At 49.9% G+C, this 19,078-nt stretch overlaps 1 protein-coding gene across 1 annotated transcript; it reads right to left on the minus strand.

Moving 5' to 3' along the window:
* Positions 1-2,976: 2,976 nt before the first annotated feature.
* On the minus strand, positions 2,977-18,977 carry DMRTB1 (DMRT like family B with proline rich C-terminal 1). The gene is made up of 4 exons (XM_082430252.1): positions 15,243-18,977; positions 13,100-13,305; positions 9,736-9,880; positions 2,977-8,374 (listed from the first exon to the last, which is right to left on the minus strand). Exons 1-4 carry the CDS (start codon positions 16,108-16,110, stop codon positions 8,310-8,312), a joined length of 1,284 nt encoding a protein of 427 aa, XP_082286378.1. The 5' UTR covers positions 16,111-18,977; the 3' UTR covers positions 2,977-8,309.
* Positions 18,978-19,078: the final 101 nt, after the last annotated feature.

Below are 19,078 nucleotides of genomic sequence, written 5' to 3' on the forward strand. Positions count from 1 at the left end.
AGGATTGACCACTGGATTTGGCCATGAGGCTATCACTGGTGACCTGGATGGATGAGTCAGATGTCATCCTTACCTGTGACGATCCCACTGGAGAGGCAAGTGAGTGCAGTAATGTCTTGGAGGGAGAGGTACAGGACACACCTGGCATCAAAGGAGAGCAAGCCTGGACTTCCTTGGGAGGCTCAGAGCAGGCTCCATGGAGGTGCTGATGAGGCCCAGGGGAAGGGTGGCACAGGCAGAGGATGCTGTGTGAGCAAGGCATTTTGGGAAATTCTCGTGCAATGGGGGCAAGGAGGCATAGAAGACTCTGAAATGCTCAGCTGGACTGTGGGTTGTGAAAGCCCTGTAGGTCAGCCTGAAGAACTGGGCCTTGCAGCAGTGGGGAGCAAGAGGAGGGTTTCATGCTGGGGAGTGCCCAGGCCAGGATGTGGGAGGGAAACAGCCACCTTATCCTAGGAGCCCAGCACAAGGCCTGGCCCATTGCAGGCACGCAATAGATGCTCATTGGCACTGCGGACAGAATACGGGCCGCTGCTGGTGTTAAAGATGGTGGCTGGCATCACCCTGTGACTAGGTTGGTACACTGTGTTAGCAAAACATTCATTCCAAATCGGAAAAAAAAAAATCCAAAATCCAGATGTTCAAAAACACTGACAAAGACCGACAGTGAAATGGCCAGGGTTTCCAAACCAGGTGTGTTTCACATATTTCGGAACGAGGTGTTATTATCTCTTGTTTCCCCAAGTCGGGGGGTGGGGGGAGAAACTCTACCAGCAAATGGCTGACAACACTGGGAGGCAACTCAGTGTTTGCTGGGTACCTGGAGTATAGCTGGGAATTAATTGTCCATGAATGCGGAAACGCAGCCAAGTCCACACAGAGTTCCATGGACAGCATCTGCTCCCAGGAAGAAAGGAAGGAAGGGAGGGAGGGAGGAAGGAAAGAGGGAAGGAAGGGAGGAAGGAAGGAAGGAAGGAAGGAAGGAAGGAAGGAAGGAAGGAAGGAAGAAAGAAAGAAAGAAAGAAAGAAAGAAAGAAAGAAAGAAAGAAAGAAAAGAAAGAAAGAAAGTCCTGATTCCAATTAAAAGAAGAAAAAAGATGAAGACACCACCCAGCACCTAATTACTGACAGACCAATGCCTGTGTTAGCTCGAATGTAAGAGCTGACATGATAGAATGTTAGCATCTCACGATCTGCTGTTAATTAAACGTAGCACAAAGGCGCAGAGGAGCCGTACATCTGCTCACAGGATGCCGCGTGGCTCGGGGAACGCTTCCTGGCCCGCCTACCCGCTCACTCACCGGGGCTGGCGTGGACTCCCCAGCCTGGGCTTGAGGGCGGGGGTGAAGGACTCTATGGTTGGAGGTTGGACGGCCCCAGAAGGAGTGAGAGGTGGGCTTGAACTTGCTCACCCAGATGCCCTCTGCAGATCGGCTGTGTGTGTGTGCCCAGCCAAGGGTTTCTCTGAAGGCGGAGGGGTCAGTTTGGTGGCCCTGCTTGAGAAGAAAATCTTAGCCGGAGAAACCTTTAAAATTTTAAGTTAGCAGTAAGAGCAAAATATTGGAAACAACCTAAAAGTTTCGTAGCGGGGCACTGGTTACATAAAGTAAGGTGCATCCATGCAGTGAAGGACTACTCAGCTGCTATCAAGAATGAGGCCAGGAGGATCTCCAGGCTCTGATGCGGAAGTTCATAACCAGGGTCCGGAAGAGAATTAGGGGCTCTGTGAACTTGGCTGGGGGAAAATTACATCTTGATTTTCACTAACCTCTAACTATAATTCAGTGTTTCTGTCAATTATGAGTTCAGGCCACCAATCCCAGTAGAATTAGCAGTGACTTGGTCACCAATAGAAATCACAGATTTCCTCATATCACTTTACAGTGGTTGCAAATAACTCAAAATATCAATTATATCACTACTTAAAAATGGTTAATAGTGATTAGACCCACCGATAGATTTTGTTATTTAATGTGTTAGTAAAGAAGTACACGTATTACTAAACCACAAATGTATTTCTCTATTTTGACAAGTATATTAAACATAATTGGTTTCCTCTGTAACCTTATGTGTTTTATTTTATCCATTTAAAGCACTGCTCTGAGAAGGGGTCATAGGCTTTTCCAGACTGACAAAGGGGTCCATGGCTCAAAAAAAGCTCAGAAAATCTGATCTGGTGTTAACGGAAAGAGAAATGTGCAGAACAGTGTGGATCACACACTACCATTCGTGTGTTTTAAAAAAACATATCAGTGGAACAGATTAGAGAACTAAGAAATAGATCCACACAAACATGCTCAATTGATCTTTGACAAAGGTGCAAAAACAATTCGATGGAGGAAAGACAGACTTTTCAACACATGGTGCTGGAGCAATTGGTGCTGGAGCAATAGGACATCCACAGGAAAAAAAATGAAACTCAACCTCACACCTCAGACAAAAATTAACTCAGATGTAAAATGTAACACTGAATCTGAAAAAAACCTGAGTAGGCTGTATCAATATCAATATTCTGGTTATGATACTGCATCATTGAGGGAAACTGGGTAAAGGGCATGTGAGATTTCTCTGTGTTATTTCTTAGAACTGCATGTGAATCTATACTTATCTCAAAATCAAAGTTTAGTTAAACAAACAAACAAAAAAGCTTGTACAAATCATCTCTGGAAGGAGACAGAAAAAAGAGGAGATGTCTCTGAGGAAAGAAACGAGAATGGGTAACAGAGGTGGTGAAAAAAATATCTGCTTCTGGCTTATACTTTTACCGTTTTCTTATGTTCACAATTAATTAATTATTTTAAAACAAAAACAAACAAAAAGTTTGGAGAAAAATGAAGAAATGAGCATGACGAGAAATCATCCCGATGAAAATCAAAACTGTTTCCTAGGTTACATTTGAACTAAAAGTACCATTACTGATAATTTTCCTATCTACCTTGCGGAAGGGTATATATTTAAATTTTAATATACCTCATTTTTTAAAAATCAACTTCATGCTTCTTTGTTCATTTTCAAAATGAAAATAAAAGGTTTTAATTTTTAAAATAATTTTATTCCTTGTATAAGACCTGAGCTAGGTTGTTCTTTGTGTTCAGCCTGTCCACATGCCTTAAAAGCAGCTAGGCTGGGTGGACTACCATTGGGCAGCAAGTCTCAGGGGGCCCATGACTTCCCCAAGACTCACAACTCTCCCTTGCTGAGAAGCAGGAGAGGCCAGTGTGGTTGGGAACTTAGCTCTGGACTCAGATGGAACTCAGATTTGATCCTGGCTCTGCCACTTATAGACTGTATGACCAAGAGCAGGAACTTAACCTCTGTGGGCCTCAGTTTTGCCATCTGTAAGATGGAGGAATTACAGTGCCTGCCTGGAGGAGTCGCCGTGACAATTCACAGAGAGAATTTGTGGAAGCACTCATACAGTGCCTAGCACATGGGGAGCATCAAGAAGTAAAGAGCCACAGCTGTTAGCCTTTGTGTTTCTTAGCCTCCCAACACAGACTCAAAGAGGATGCTGCCTTCAATCATCTGACCCCACGAGTACCATATACCGTATACTGAGAGGTGGCATCGAAGGCGTATTTCTCATGAGAGCTCCCTGCATCCTCAGCACACCCCTGAGCCAGTGCTAAGAGGGCAAAGGAGGCTCAGAGAGGTTATGTGATGTGCCCAAGTGCACACAGCTAGGAAGAGGTAAGGAGGAAGAGTGGGGCCCTAAGACCTTGGGTCTTGGCCAAGGAGAAGCAGCCATGGCTCATTCTAGGGCCTCTGAGCAGCTCTCTAGTAAGAGGGGCTAGGTCCAAGCCCACCAAGACCACGGCGTACAGGAGTGGAAGGAGCTGTGAGAATCCCCAGGACGGCAGGAGACGAGGGAGAGGACCTCGTCTCCTGCCCTAGACCCAGAAGGGCATGTTTAGGCTGCAGAGGATCCCCACCCCACTCTCCAGGAAAATTGGGAAGGTCAAGGAGGGAGGGCTTCTCTCCAGTAGGGTTTGGGGGGCCAAAACCTACAGGTGCAGCCTTAGAAGACACACCTCTGTCCTCCACTCTGGCCACAAGAACAAGCATTCTGTCAGTCCCAGCTCACACCATGGGGCTTGAGGTGAAGCCGAGGCCACAGCAGGGGCTCGAGCAACAGGAGGTGTTGACTGCCTTCTGGCCCAAAGACCCCAAGGGCCCTTTCCACACTGGTCACAACAATGCCTATTTTAGCATTCTCTCAGGAGGCTTTGCATGCTGGGGTCAGTGAATAGAGTGAGCAGTGGTTTTAGGAGGCAAAAGTCCTCAGGCTGCTCTCTCTGTGCTATGCTAGAATCTGCCGAGAAACGAGGGTACATTCAGGTAGTCTGTGTTCAAAAATATCTCAAGATGGTAAGTCAGGGCAAAATGGATATTAACAACTCTGTAACTGGTGCCCAGGGATGTATGTCATCCTCTGTATGCCCTTAGCCACTTATAAGCTGTGTGACTTTAGGCGAATCACTATCCCTCTCTATGCCTCACTTTCCTTCATAAAACAGGGATGATAACATACCTCTTCCCTGGGTTGCTGTGAGTATTAAATGAGGGAGTGGTGCAGTGCTTGGCACACAGTAGAGTTTCGGTAAAGGCTGACTCCCTGTTCCTCTGCCCCCGTGTGACGCCCGAGCAGACAGAGCACAAGTGTAAGGCAGAAACGCCGAGTGAGTGGCCAGAGGCAGGGTAACTCAACCCTCCACCCAATAATGCACAAAATGACCCTGAAATTCTGCAACTGGTGCTGGATAACTGTAGTCCTAACGAATGCTGAGCCCACCAGGGAGTGGGGACACAGAGACAAATGAGACCTTGTCATTGCCCCCAGGAAGCTCACGGGCTTGTGGGAGGGACATCTACTCGGTGGGATCAGTGTGATAGAGGGCCTGGGCAGGCCCCAGAGATCCTCCTAACCCAGGCTGAGGAGCCCTGGAGGAGAGGTCACCTGGACCAAGTCGGAAAGGGATAAGTAAAAGATGAGTTAGTTGAAGTTGGAAAGTCTAGGAAGAAGGCTTAGCGGGAGCCAAAGTGCAGAAAGGAGAGAAAGGGGTGGGGGGATACGTCATGGGACACGGGGATTGTGGCTGGTGTCTGAACACAAAGATAGTAGAGCATCTATTTCAAGAGCAGGGCAGAGCAAAGGTGATTGCTGAGAGGTTGGTGATCATACAGCCCGGGCTAGAGGCTCATCATTTTGATTTCCCAGGGAGATCCCAGGTCTCCTGGGGGCGCTGCACGCCTATTCCTCCAGCTGTGCTTGCGGAGGCGCAGCAATGGACCCGTGCGCTTCTGCGGAGGCCAGTCGCTGAGCAACAGGCCCCGCCCCTGCAGTTGTCTCGCCTCCACGCGCCCTCTCCTGGCGGCCCCTTGCCACTGCATCCGGCGTCAGGGAATGCCGCCTGCTGCCTTCCAGAACGTTCTCCCAACTCATAGCCAAGCCTTGGTTATTTGGGTTGAGCAATGCTGCCCCCGCCGACGGTCTCTCTGCTTCCAATCTTTTTCTGCCTGGACCTGGCTGACTCCACCCCTGCAGGACCTGGGCTGGGCCAGCCAGTGAGGGAAGCAGCCAGAGAGGGGGGCAGGCAGGTTGTGCTGAGAACATTGGTCTCAGAGCAGTAGGGAGCCATGAAAGGTGTGTGAGCTGGACAGCAACATGAGCGGATCTGGTGTTGCAATGCTCATGCTGAAGCTGCTGGAGGACAGCCTTGTGGAGCAGGGCATTCAGGGAGCACAGATTAAATTGACTGCAAAGGCTACAGGCGGCAGGGGTCAACTGAGCCCACCAGGAAGTAACCATGGTGATGGCACACAGGAAAGGGCAGGCTGGGGCTCTCAGAACTTGGGGTTCACATCAAGGGGAAGGGAGCTAGGCAGGGTTCCACCCTGCCCCACAGCTGGTCTTTTCAGCCCCAGCAGGCACCCTCAAGGCTGCAGGAAAGATGCTGACCAGTCTCTGAGACTCATCGGTTCACAGGTCTGCAGGACAACTGAGCGATCCTCCCCTTCCAGGAGTCCTATGGACATGGGTCCCTAGAGGACAAGGGGACATTGCTCTTCTCCATAGGACAGAGCTTCCCATCTCAACCCTGCAGGCTAATTAAACATTGGTCTGGAATGGTGTGGAGTCCATGTGGTCACAGACTGCCTCTTACTTGCGTGTGTTGATCAGAAATGCAAAAACAGCTTTACGGATTAATGCAGTTTGGTTGAAAAATCTTTCAAAGCATGGGGTCTAAGATAAAGCAAAGTGATGAAAAATTAGGGTCACTTATCCAGCCCCACCTGGCCATACTGTCAGAAGGTCACAGGTCCAGTGAGGGCAGAGTTACGCCAAGTGGAACCAGACGCCGGGTCTTCCCCCACCCTCCTGGGGTTCCTACAGCCCTATGGACCCAGGGGCAGCACCAGCATTGGGGTGGCTGATAGCTTTAGCCTCAAAGCCAGGCTAGTCCAAAATCGCTGCATCATCAGGTCCAGACTGAAGCCAGTGTGACCTGCACGCCTCAGTATGCCTGGTTCTGCTCTGCTGAAAGCACTGTCTGTAAAGCAGTAACTGAAAAATTCCTATGACTGTACTTGCTCCAGTACCTTCCAACAGAACAGGCCCAGGCCCTTGACCTCCAGCCACCACACTGATGTTGAGAGAACAGTTAGAATATCACTTCTCAGTGTTCTTCCTGCCACCTGTCCTAAGACGCCTGGCCCACAGGCAAGACAGGAGGCAGGTCGGCCTAGTTTCCTGGGTGCCAATCCTTCCCAGACAGAGAACAGGACACTGTCCCTCACCCTCAAATCTGTCACTCCAGGTCTCCTACCCTTTCTATCTCCCTACTGAGAGTGCCTACCCTCACCTAACTCATTCTTGCACTTTAAGATGCAGTCAAAGCCCCAATTTTTCCAGAAGGCTTTCTCTGACCACCCCCCCCCCGCCCCCGCCAACAGCCCCTTTACCTCTCTCTGTCCCATAGCAATCCCACTGGACTGTCTATTTGTCCCACTAGATTCCATGCTCCTCATGGGCAGAGCTGATTGCCAGGTTCTGAATCCAGCAGAGATGCAGGATGCTTTTTAAATGACAGAGGAAGCGAAAACGAGGGAACAGAACCAGGACCCTAAAACACAAAAATGGGATCAAGTTCTGTTTTTTAAAACCATGTCACTCAGCAGGGACCATGAAAGGAGCTAGGGAAGAGAAACTACAAGAAATCTTTACATTTTATGTGTCTGCATCAAATTTCCTTAAAAGGTCTCTACTGCTTAAAATAATAACAACAATACTGATAGTAAAAAACCTACTAGCCTGGTCCAAGGCTCTCACTTGGTAACCGAAGTAAAGGAAGGGCCTTGCCTAACTACATAGAAAGAGCAGGCCAACAGGCCACAAACCCCAGCTCCCGACTCCCCTACCCAATGCTGCCTTCTACAAAGATTTAAAGAGAGGATAAACATTCCACAAGGATTTCTACTGCCAATTTTATTTCAATAGTCAACTGTTCCCAGAGAAGAAACTGCTGGTGCCACAGGTGATGTGGAAGAATCATCCTATTCTCTGAGAACTGCATCAATGCTTATAAACAGACTACTTTTTAAAGCTGGCAATCACTATAAAAACACCAAACAGTCAAACTTTAATAGATTTTTTAAAACCAGAAATGATGCCTATAATGGCTTAAACTTCATGGAGGACAAGTAAAGCAGCCCTAGCGGCCGGAATGCTTATAGTAAAGGCCCCTGGAGAAGGGGCGAGGGGGAGTGGCCAGGCTGACCCTGGGGGACAGAGCAGCAAGGAAGGATGCTGCAGAACCTGCTGTCAGCACCCTAGTCCTGGCTGCTTGTGCCATCCACCTGGATGTGCTGGACACCTGATGTCTGTGTGGCCCCCAGCTGGGGACCAGGTGGAGGCAGCAAAACCAGAAGGCTGAAGTAGACGATGCCTCCTGTCCTGGAGCGGGACCTAAGGAATGAAAGGCTGCCTCTGGGGGTGAGTCTGATAACAGCAGCACAACTCAGAGATGGTTAAATTCATTCCTTAACGTGAGCTTCCGCCAGTCCCCCACTCCTTACAGCCCTGGCTCTGCCCTGGTGATTTCATCCTCCAAGCTCCTTTTCAACCCCCTGTTATCTCAGGATTGACAGAACTTAAGCAATCACCTTCCTTCCTCCAATCTTGAAACGGGAATTAACTGCCATCTTACGCCTATCACTATCCTTCCTCCCTACACATCACTGAACAGAGACAAGAAAATTATTGCTGTAACGCCCCCAAGGCCCCACTCTGCTGGCCTGAGGGCCTGGGCCTAGTCGGACTGCTCCTGGGACGAAGGCTGGCTGGGCTCACACGGCCCCTCCGCATACTGGTCATCTGTGAAGGACAGAGAAGAGGGGCTGGATTTAGCAAGAGGGAAAATTACCTGTTTTCAGATGTAAGTTTTCTCTAAGGCATTCTCATCATTCCCAGTCCCTACGGAGAATTAGTTATTCCCACTGCCACCTTTAATTTGCTAGGAGTCAGGACACTGGAATTCTAGCCCTGGCCACATGATACAGATTCAAGTTCAAACTCCAGCTCTGCTTGTCACAAGCTGGGTGGGAGGAAGCAAGCTACTCCCAGCTGTGAACCTCAGTTTCTCCTTCTCCTCAGCTTCTCCTTCTGTCAAAGGAGATGAGGCCATACTTTGCAGCATCAGGGGATTAGGTGAAACAGTAAATGAGAACTAACTTTTACTACTGCCTTCATCGTTTCAGCCATCTTCAGGATGGCCTCATGAAGTAAGGGACCCTTATTAGTCTGCTTGTGCAGATATTGAAACTGAGGCACCAAGGAGTGAATTAACAGGCCCGAGGTCACACCGTTGGCAAGTGCTGGAGTCAGGACTTATACCCAGGCTGTGCGGCACCAGGGCCAGCGTACTTCAAGCCACACTGCACCATCTCCCCAGCTAACAGATCTAGGTGTTGCACACACAGCAAGTGTACAATAGGCCTCAGTTTCTTTTCCTGTGGAGCCTCAGGGGAGGATGGAAAGGGAAAAAAAAAAAAAAAATCCTAGAACCTTTAAAGCTGCAAGGGCCCTCAAAAGAAAACCCAAAGCATTTTCACATCCAGAGTTGCAGTTGACCCTCACAGTAACCCTGTGACAGGGCCCGTTTTACAGGTGAGAAGACTGAGATCTAGAGGAGGGTGTGAGTGCCCAAGATCACCCAGTACACCAGTGGCAGAGCTGTGAAGGGCAGGTTCTCTCCAGAGTGGCCTGGGGGAGAGGAATCATCCCCACCAGCCCCCAAACTGGCTCCAGCTGCTGCTCCAGGCTCAGCACGTGCTGTTTCCCCAGCCAGAGAGGCCTGGCACCTCTGGTCTTCTGAACACACCACATGCGTGCCATCCTCCAAGTCTCTGTCCACGGGCACTACTAAGGTGAGGAAATTAGCATTGGACCTGGAGCCAGACAGAGAATTCTGTTGAAATCTGAGCTCCGCCATGGACATATAGGAGAAGCTCTCAGGGTTCTGTCGGTTTCCTCACCTGGGAATGGGGACCCACCTCCCCTAGATGCTCACGGATGGAATTTAGGGAGGGGTGCAAGGAAGAGCTTACCCAGGGCCCAGCACATTTAAAATTCTGTTCTCCATTTCCCTTCTCTGCATGTCCACTTCACAATAGGGCCCCCTTCCTCCAGAAAGTCTCCCTGGCACCCCGGCAGCTGGAAGATGGGGGCTCACTCACCAGTGTCCACGTCAGACACGATGGACAGCGAGAAGGACGGCGGCGGGGGCAGGCAGTGGAGCACGGAGAGGTACCGCGGGGGGAACTGGGGCGGCGGCGGCGGCAGGTAGTAGCCGGGCTGGAGGTCTTCCACTGGCTCCACCACCTGTGGGGCACACACAGCAGAGAGCCAGAGGGGAGAGGGTTGGCCAGAAGGGCCGACCCAACGTTCATTCTCCTGAACGGGGGGCTCCCCATGGGACAGATTCACCTCCGTGGCCCAGACACCGGGGCACAGGGCGCTCAGCAAGCACCTGCCATAGATGACTGAGGCAAGAAGGAACACAGGCACACCTCAGATAAGCCCGGGAGCAGGCGCACTTGCACAGGTCCACAACCTCCTTCCATCCTTACGACCCTAGGAGGGAGGTTCTACTACTGTCCTCACTGTGGTGACCAAAAACTGCATCAGTGAGATGAAGGTACAGGCCCAGGGCCACAGAGCTGGTGAGTGGCAGAGGCAGCACTGAATCCCAAGTCGGCCTGACCCCACCGCTTTGCAACGGAGAAGGATCTGCATGCATCCCGACTACTTGTGGTCCCACCTTCCGCACGTGTGATGACTCAGACTCCAGGGTCGCTGGGCCTGGGGGGTGTCCCCCTTCTAACCGCACAGTGTAGTGCAGCCGTTACTGAGGCAAGGGCAGCTGGGTGACCTCAGGAAAGTGGCTTCAGCAATCAGCCCTTCTGTATTTCTGTTCCTTCTCTGGAAGACGGAAGCTCACCCCACACCACAGGACCCCAAGGCTGGAATGAGGGGACGTGGAGGGGTGATGACTACACAGAAAAACTCAGAGAAACTTAACTGGAAAGACATGAATGGAATAGAAAAGTATGAATTTCAGGTGTGGGTCCTATTATTTACTTCTCCATCCAGATACTTCAGAGCAGCCCTTCTTAAGCTGTGTTCCAGAGAACTCTGGTGTCCTACAAGGTATTTCCAAAAGTGCTCTCAACAGTGTTCTTTGTCCAGGGAGTTTGAGAAACCCTGCATACCACCTCCACACTGGTGAGTCGCACACAAGCATATTAAAGGCCTCAAGGCAGTCTGCAAAAATCTCCTTAGGTTAACCCAGCACTTCCTAACTTAATTTGACCACAAGGAAGGGAAGATAAGCCCACTTTTGAGTACCTGCCATGTCCCAGACCCTGTGCCAGACACTTTGTACGCATTCACACCTTATTGCTGGAATCTATCAATGGCCCTACGAGATAGGACTCTTACCCCCGTCCTACAGATTAAGAACCCAAGCGAGGTCCTCAGAGGTTACGTGACATCCCCAGGCCATGTGGCCAGTAAACAGCAGAGGTAGGATTGGTCTTTAGGTCTGTGCGATTCCAGGCCTGTGCTCTTTTGTGGGAAGAGAAAAGAGGAAGAAAGAAGTAGCAGGTGGGGCAGGACAGGAAGAGAAGGTGGAAGGTGGCTCGGGGCGTATCTAGGAGGCTGGGCAGGGGGCAGCAGGACAAGGATGAAGGCAATTCATAGGCTCTTGGGTTCGAAGCAGCTTCACAAATAAACGCCTGATCCTCTCTCCACACGTGAAGGGGGTGCGAAGGGGGATTATTAGTGCTTTAATTCCAAGCTGCTCAGCGGAGTCTCTCCCTGGATCCCAGCTCCTGCCTGCGGCGTGTGGTGGCAGCTCAGGCCCAGATAAGCCAACTGAGATCACACTCCTAACAAAGGCCGTCTGGCAGGCCTGTCAATCAGAGCCCTGCCCTGGACGCCAGGCCCCCGGCTTCTGTGTGAGCAGACGGTGGGTGTGTGCTCCATTTGGCCAAGGTCCCTCTCTTTGTGTGGAGGCTAGAGACGCCGTGCTCTCCCTGGGCTGCAATGGGGTGGCCGGCACCCCCAAATTTCCGGCAGGGCAGGGGTGGTGGTGAGAGTCAAGGGCCATGTTTGCCCTGCCTCTGTCCTGGCTCTGTCACTGACCAGCTGTGTAATCTGAATCCTAGTCCCTCACTCCCCAGTCCTGTGACCCTGGACAAATACATAACTTCATGGAGCCTTCTTCCTCTGCCCTACAATGAAATAACATTCACCTCGAGGGCTGACATAAGGGCCAGTAGGCACTCTGGAAATTATCAAGACCAGGGGTGTTCAAACTTTTCCCCCTTGAATGAATGGAAAATGATTTCTAAATAAAACTTTAAAAGATCTGGAACAGACAGAGGAGAAGCTGCTGAGGTGAAGCAAGAGTGGGGATCCAGCCCCTGCGCGCCTGACCTGCCTGGTCACAGCTGCAACCCCACTGAACTGGCGAATGACCTGTGGCTAATGACCTCATTATTAAATGCCAAGCTTTTATCCTTTCTCTTACTTCCCACATTAAACCAAAGAAGCCTACTCTCTACTCACTCTTCTCCACCCTCCACCCAAGGGAAACATCTCTGTAACACCCAGGGTTAGGCTTGTAGCTCTCAGGGAGAGAGTAAAGGTAACAGTGGTCTACATTTCCATGAACTTGAACTGCGTCTGAGCCAACCTCCCCCACAGGTCCAGCCTTATGGGGTCAAAGTCAGGACTGGTCACCCAGGCCTCTCACTGTCCTGCAGTCCTGATGGCCCTCAGTGGTTGCCAAAAGGGAGAAGGGTGGAAGGAGCTGGTAACCAAGGTCACAAAACCTGGTCACCCCACCCGTATCTCACACAACAGCTCTGACTTTTACACATCCAGCACTCAAAACTCCAGGCTCAAAAGCACACCAGTTAGTAGCCAACCACTGATCTTATAAAAGGATTAAATTTCATCCATTCTTTCAACAAATATCTCCTAAGGTGACTGGTGTTTGGGGAAGGTTTCCATATTTTTCATGACTAAGCTTAAATGCCATTTCTTTCTGAAGGCCCTCTGCCGTCTCCAGTGGGATGTACCTTTGGGGCAGGGGACCTACGTCTGCTCCTGGCTCTGCCCTCAAATGTGTGGCTCCAGGAAAGTGATATTTCCTTTCTGGTACCCAGCAAAATGAAGGGCCCTTCTAGCACTGGCATTCCATGGGTCAAGGCTGGTGGTCACTCAGTGTTACTGTGTGGCGGTTCCTTGGGCTCATCTGAAATGTGTCTGTATTCCTTCTTGCCTGAGCTCCCGGAGCCTTTTAACACATTCCACAGCCCAGTCTGACTTGTCTACATGTGTACAGACTTGGCTACACACGTGCATTCCCAGAGGCACACACGGTACAAGGTCAGTGCTGTATCCTTCCGACCAGTGCCCAGGACCTGGTACAGAGTGGGCACAACGGCTGGCTTCCTGGGACTGAGGGTCCGTAAAAGCAGCCAGGGTAACTGGGATAAGGCGGAACCTCGAAAAGTCAGGGATGGGACTCACCAAGCCTGCTCCATGGTAGTGGCTGCAGGACACGTGCCGGAAGTCCTGCTGCAGGGGGACCCCTGGGGTAAGGGATGCATCCTGGTAGCCCAGCAGGAACGGGTGGTAGGGCTGCATGCTGGAGGAGCTGCGGTACAGCTTGGAAGGCTCTCTTTCCAGGTACTCAGACCCCACCACATGATCTGAGTTGACACTCAGAGGGGGCCCTGAAAAGGGACACAAAGAGGGAAGTGTTAAGAACACACGGAGCTAGGAAACAGGGCATCACATTACTGTCTGAAGGTAGCAGTACAATAAACGCTCATATCCATTTACGGAGAACTCCCACATCCATTATGCTTTTGACCCTCCCTGCTTTTTAAACCCTTCACCCATGTTCCACTCACTGTTCTTAGGAAAAGTCCTTTGGCACAGCCACGAAGCCCCATGTGGGCTGGTTCCTGCCTCCACTCCAGCCTCCTCGTTCCCGAAAATCTAGCAGCTCCTTCTTTCTCCTCCACCTCAGGGCCTCTGCAGATGCTGTTCCCTAAGCTTGGAAGGCTTTTTCTCCTGACCCCACTTTGCCTCTTGAAGTCCTCAGTACTCAGCTCCTAATCTTCCTTCTGACCACAGCTAAACCATCGATTGATTATTAGAGCTCTATACACCAATCTGTGCGACTCTTTGATCAGTGGTGTCCCTCTCCCAAGGACAAGATCCTTGAGGGCAAGGAATCTGACTCATCCTTTTCATCACTAGTGTCTGGCACATAGTGCTCAGGGCTCAGTCCCTGTTCTTTGAGGGATGAAACAAAGAAAGGCACTGTGGGGCTTCCCCGGGGGAACAGTGGTTAAGAATCCACCTGCCAACGCAGGGGACACGGGTTCAAGCCCTGGTCCGGGAAGATCTCACATGGTGCGGAGCAACTAAGCCCGTGTGCCACAACTACTGAGCCTGTGCTCTAGAACCCGCATGCCATAACTACTGAGCCCGTGCTCCACAACGAGAAGCCACCGCAATGATAAGCCCACGCACCGCAACGAAGAGCAGCCCCCGCTCGCTGCAACTAGAGAAAGCCCAGGCACAGCAACGAAGACCCAATGCAGCCAAAAATAAATAAATGGAAGGAAGGAAGGAAGGCACTGTGTCCATGGAAAGGTATCCTTTTCCTAGAATTGCTGTTTCAGATCTGTCTGCCCCATCTAGTTCTCTAGGGACCTATATTTTCCTAGAATGTCCCAGAAGGCAGAAACGGGCTTCAGAGAGCATCAGGCCAATCCCTTTAGCATGCAGAGGGGAGAGACTGCCACAGAAGGAAGGAGCTTGCCTAGGGTTACAGAGTGAGCAGGCCCCCAGCGTCCTGACTCAGACTTGTGCTCTTTCTACCACACTGCCATAGAGAAAACCAAGAAAATACGTGTCTGCACCCAAAAAGAGCCCCTTTAAAAAAGCTTCAAATCTACATGTGACTTGAAATTGTAATAGTGAAAGCCACAAGACCTAGGGAACAATGTAATTTATGCATATGGAGGGAGGGGAGAAAAAATAGGCAACAACAATCATCTCAATAGACTGTCCTGTAGGGAGCAGAGATGGCATTCCCACCCACGCCTGAGAAAGGGCTGGAAGGGCTGCACAGATAGACCCATTGGGGCAGGGCATGGCTGAGGGGCGGGGCCTCTAGGGCACGGAAACGGAGGGGACGGTGCGCAGGCGCAGTCTTGTTGCGCTAGCCCACCCACAGGGACGTCCTGGGGGAGGAGCCTCCAGCCCAAGAAAAGGGCGGGAAGAGGCGCGCAAGCGCAGTATGGTCAGGCTCCCTCGGGCCTCTCCGTGGAGGGGGAGGGGCAGCTAGGTCGACTGGAGGCCATTTTTTTCCTTTCAGGATGGAAAGGCAAAAAGCTGTAGCTAAAAGTTAAAAGCCCTCAGAACCATCCATTCCTTTCTCTCTTTTACCTTCTTGCAAAAAAGGCACCGAACCCAAATGCCTACTCTGAAAATGGTATCCCAAAGCAAGGTTACCTCTAGAAAGCATCTTCCCCACCCCCACCCCTTCCCCGCGGGATCCGAGCAGGCCTGGGACGCCGGCGTGGGGAGCGGGGAGGCGGCAGCCCGGAGAGGAACCAACAGCAGGGCAAGGCCGCGCGGGGCCCGGGAATCTTACCAAAGTCGGCGAACGGCGGGCTGAGCGCCGGCCGAAGCGACCTGCGCAGCTCCAGGCGTCCGGGGCAACCCCGGCCTGCGGCCTTCGCCCCGAGCTGGGGCCTCAGAGAACTGGGCATGGCCGCGGCGGCTCGTTCTCTCGGCTCCACGTGGCCGCGGCCGCCCAGAACTGGCTGGAAGGCACCCGGGCCAGGGCTCGGGCCCCGCGGGCGTCTCTCGGGGAAGAAGGCGGCCGCGCGGCCCTCGGGGCCCGGGTGCGCGACTCCCGAAGCGGCAGGCAGAGGCAGCGTGCGGAAGCTTGAGCCCAGGACAGCGGCCGCGGCCGCGGCCCCGGAGGCCAGCTGGGGCCCCTGCACGCACAGGGCCACCTCCTGCTCCTCCTCGGAGGCCTGGTTCGTGAGCACCTGCTGCGCGGCCATGATCTTCTGGCGCTGGGTGATCAGGTAGCACTTCTCGCAGGTGCACTGCTTCCAGCGGCACTTGCCCGCGTGGCCCTTGAGGGGCACCAGGAAGCCATGGTTCCGGCACCGGCAGCACCTGGGGGCGCGCAGCATCTTGTCGGCCAGCTTGGCAAGGTCTGCCTGCATAGCACAACCGCTACCTCTGGGAGCTGCACAGCGAGTGGAGCAGCGATGAGCAGCGCCCCACGAGTCGCTCGTGCTGGGGACTTTGGATACACTTGTAACAAAGCGGCTCTCAGTGCGTCCCAGGAACTGCAGCAAGACCCTTGCATTTTCCCTTCCTTTTTTGGGTGCAAAATTTGGAGTTTCTATCCCTTGGTTAATAAGATGCAAGGGATTGGGTTGAATAAGTTCTTCATGGAATGCTATTGCATATATGTCATCTGGATTATCTGACGTTTTAGGCATTTAATTTCCAAACTCTTTATTCCCGCCATCCCACAGACAGAAGCTATTTCGTAGTTTCAAAAAAAGGCGGAGTGATATTCAACGGTGCACAGATTTAAAGCTCCAGAGGAACATATAAACCCATTCCGGTAGAAAAGCATTCCAAGAGGCAAACCGTGTTTCTCCTTCCAAAAGCTGCTGCTTCTGCTGAATTTAATTTATCTCCCCTGCAGGGAAGCAGCCGTTCACAGTGATGCTTCCAGAATATTCTCAAGAGCTCAGTGCAGTGTGATAGCTGCTCAAGGGTGTGCCCTATAGTAATTCCCATTTTTTAAGAGTCTTATTGGTATAGGAATGCATTCTTGGAAGATGGCATATTGCTGTTGTTGATGCCTTCCAAAGTCAAGCATAATTAGAATGCTTTAAAGTAAAATAGACTTAGGATATTTTAGCATGAGCTTGAACCATTGCCTAACTGTGCCATGAATTTAGTTACCTCTGTAAAACAACCCAAATCTCGGGACACCTAAAAAGCTGCCACAAACTTCATAGTTTCCCAAGACTACTAAACTAATTCATTTTTTTGTTTTATAGAAATTTGTGACTCCCTGAGGTCTTCCCCCTCCCCCCTTAGGTCCAAAAAAGAAAGAAAAAAGCTTATGATCATAGGATCAATCATTTTCTTTAAGGAGGTAGTTATGGTTAATACCTGGCGAAAACGTGTGTAATTTTAACTGCCCTTTCTCTGAAGTTCTCTCTTTCGGGTAGCAGAATGGTAGAAGCTGAGAGCCAAGGCCTGGTGTCCACCTTGATCTTCCTGAGCCTCTGGTTGCAGCTGTATTTTGCATTTCTCACCAGCTGCCTGACAGTAGGAAGTGGTTGCCAATCTGAGGCTGATTATGTACTGGAAAGCTGGAAAGAGGTTTCTAAAATCTTTTTCTGCTTTAAAGAAATATATTCCTCATCTTAATAAGAGGGCAAAAAGTATATTCTTCCTGTATTATTTGGCCCTTTAGGAATTTCACTGGTAATTTAAATCCATTTAAAGAGATCTAGGTTTGTCTCTGCTTTGTTCTAACACCCTGTATCTTAATTTTTGATTTAAAAAATAAAATATGGTCCCATAGATACAAGGACAGGCAAGCTCTTTTTCTGACTCTACTCAATTCAGTATGTCTACCTTTTTCACCGACCTTGTCAATTGAAAATGTTACTTAAAAATCATATTTTCAATACTACTGTCAAAAAATCTGGGGCATAAGCTGCATTGTTTCATTATGCTGCAAATTATAAGGTCATTTTCTGCATTATCAAATTTAAATTTTTTTTATATAAATTTATTTATTTTTTGGCTGTGTTGGGTCTTCGTCTCTGCGCGAGGGGTTTCCCTAGTTGCGGCGAGCGGGGGCCACTCTTCATCGCGGTGCGCGGGCCTCTCACTATCGCGGCCTCTCTTGTTGCGGAGCACAGGCTCCAGACACGCAGGCTCAGTAATTGTGGCTCACGGGCCCAGTTGCTCCGCGGCATGTGGGATCCTCCCAGACCAGGGCTCGAACCCGTGTCCCTTGCATTGGCAGGCAGACTCTCAACCACTGCGCCACCAGGGAAGCCCCTCAAATTTAAATTTTAACATCAGGTGACATCAGCTGATAAGGCCTAAACAAGAAAACTACTCTCATTTACATTTCATGCTTGACCACCCAAGCTCTCTTCATTTTCCTATTAATGATTTAAAGGAAAATCCTATTCAAAGACAACTATTTGAATTAACTTATTTTAGCCTTGTTAAGGACAAAATGCTTCCATATTTATTTCATAACTTTAGGGGCAAAATTTACCCAAGGTGATGTGAATTTGCATAGTGCTTTGAATTAATAAACAACCATATATCTTTTTAATCAGTAGTCACATTATAAGATGCAGAAACCTCAGGGTTTATACAGTAAACAAATAAGAAAAAAAGAAATACTAGTTTATTTCTCTCTTCCCCGCAAAGTCTCAATCTGTGTAGGTAAATTCCAACAGAGCTTTATTTATTTCACTCTTGGAAATTCAGGCAAATTGATAGTTTTGTTTTATTTAGGTTGATGACTGATTACTTCTTAGGCTGCTGCTGCTATATAGAAATAGATACAGACATACTTCTTTAAATTATTATTTAAAAAGATGGTAAGATGTAAAAGTGAAAAACTGGAAGTCAAAGAAGGATGACAGAAGTAAGTACATAGTAGACCCCTTCCTTCCCCACACCTAAACCTTTGGCTGTTATGTTTAAGAAAGTCTGCATCATCGTAAGCAGTAGTTTATAAAATGACAAGTTATAGTTGCTGGGGAATCACCAGTTTGACTAGTTAACCACAAAGGGGCTGGTTGATGGTCATATCTGAGTTCCAGGTTTAGATACGGCTACTTTTTCCTCGGAGTCCCAAATTTCCTGCTTTGAATGATGCCTCTTCTCTTCGGTTAATACGATTGCTATTCGTACTGTTTAATTCATATTCATTTTAAAGAGCCCTGTATTATGCAGTACACAGGGGTATCACTTAATCATTAAATATTGCATGCACTATAATGTTTCCTCACTGGTAGCACACAAGAGTAAGGAAGGGCTTTTTTGCCTACAGCATCTTTCCCTCAGCGGCTATAACCTAGATATCTTCTATCTTCTTCTTCAGGTTCTCTCTAGTGAGCAATGAAAACTTTATTGAAGATTTTGTAGGGGATAGAGGGGAGGATTTACATGACACATCCTACAGCAGATGCTTTAAAATCCTGCCTTAGCATTTCTGTTCTCTCAAGATCCTCCTCTGCTGTGCCACGCCCACTGGAGAGGAACTGGTCTGGTCCCCCCCCCAATCTCCACCACCTCCCACCCCCACCCCAGTACCCAGCCTCTCTAGTTTTTCTCTCCTTGATTTTTTAGAGTTCTGTAATGGATGTGACTATCTTACTTTTCTTTATGTCTAGTTCAATGTAGACATTCAGTAAA

This window comes from Balaenoptera physalus (genome assembly GCF_965194825.1).
Source record: "Balaenoptera physalus genome assembly, chromosome: 1".
In the NCBI taxonomy this organism is placed as follows: Eukaryota; Metazoa; Chordata; class Mammalia; order Artiodactyla; family Balaenopteridae; genus Balaenoptera; species Balaenoptera physalus.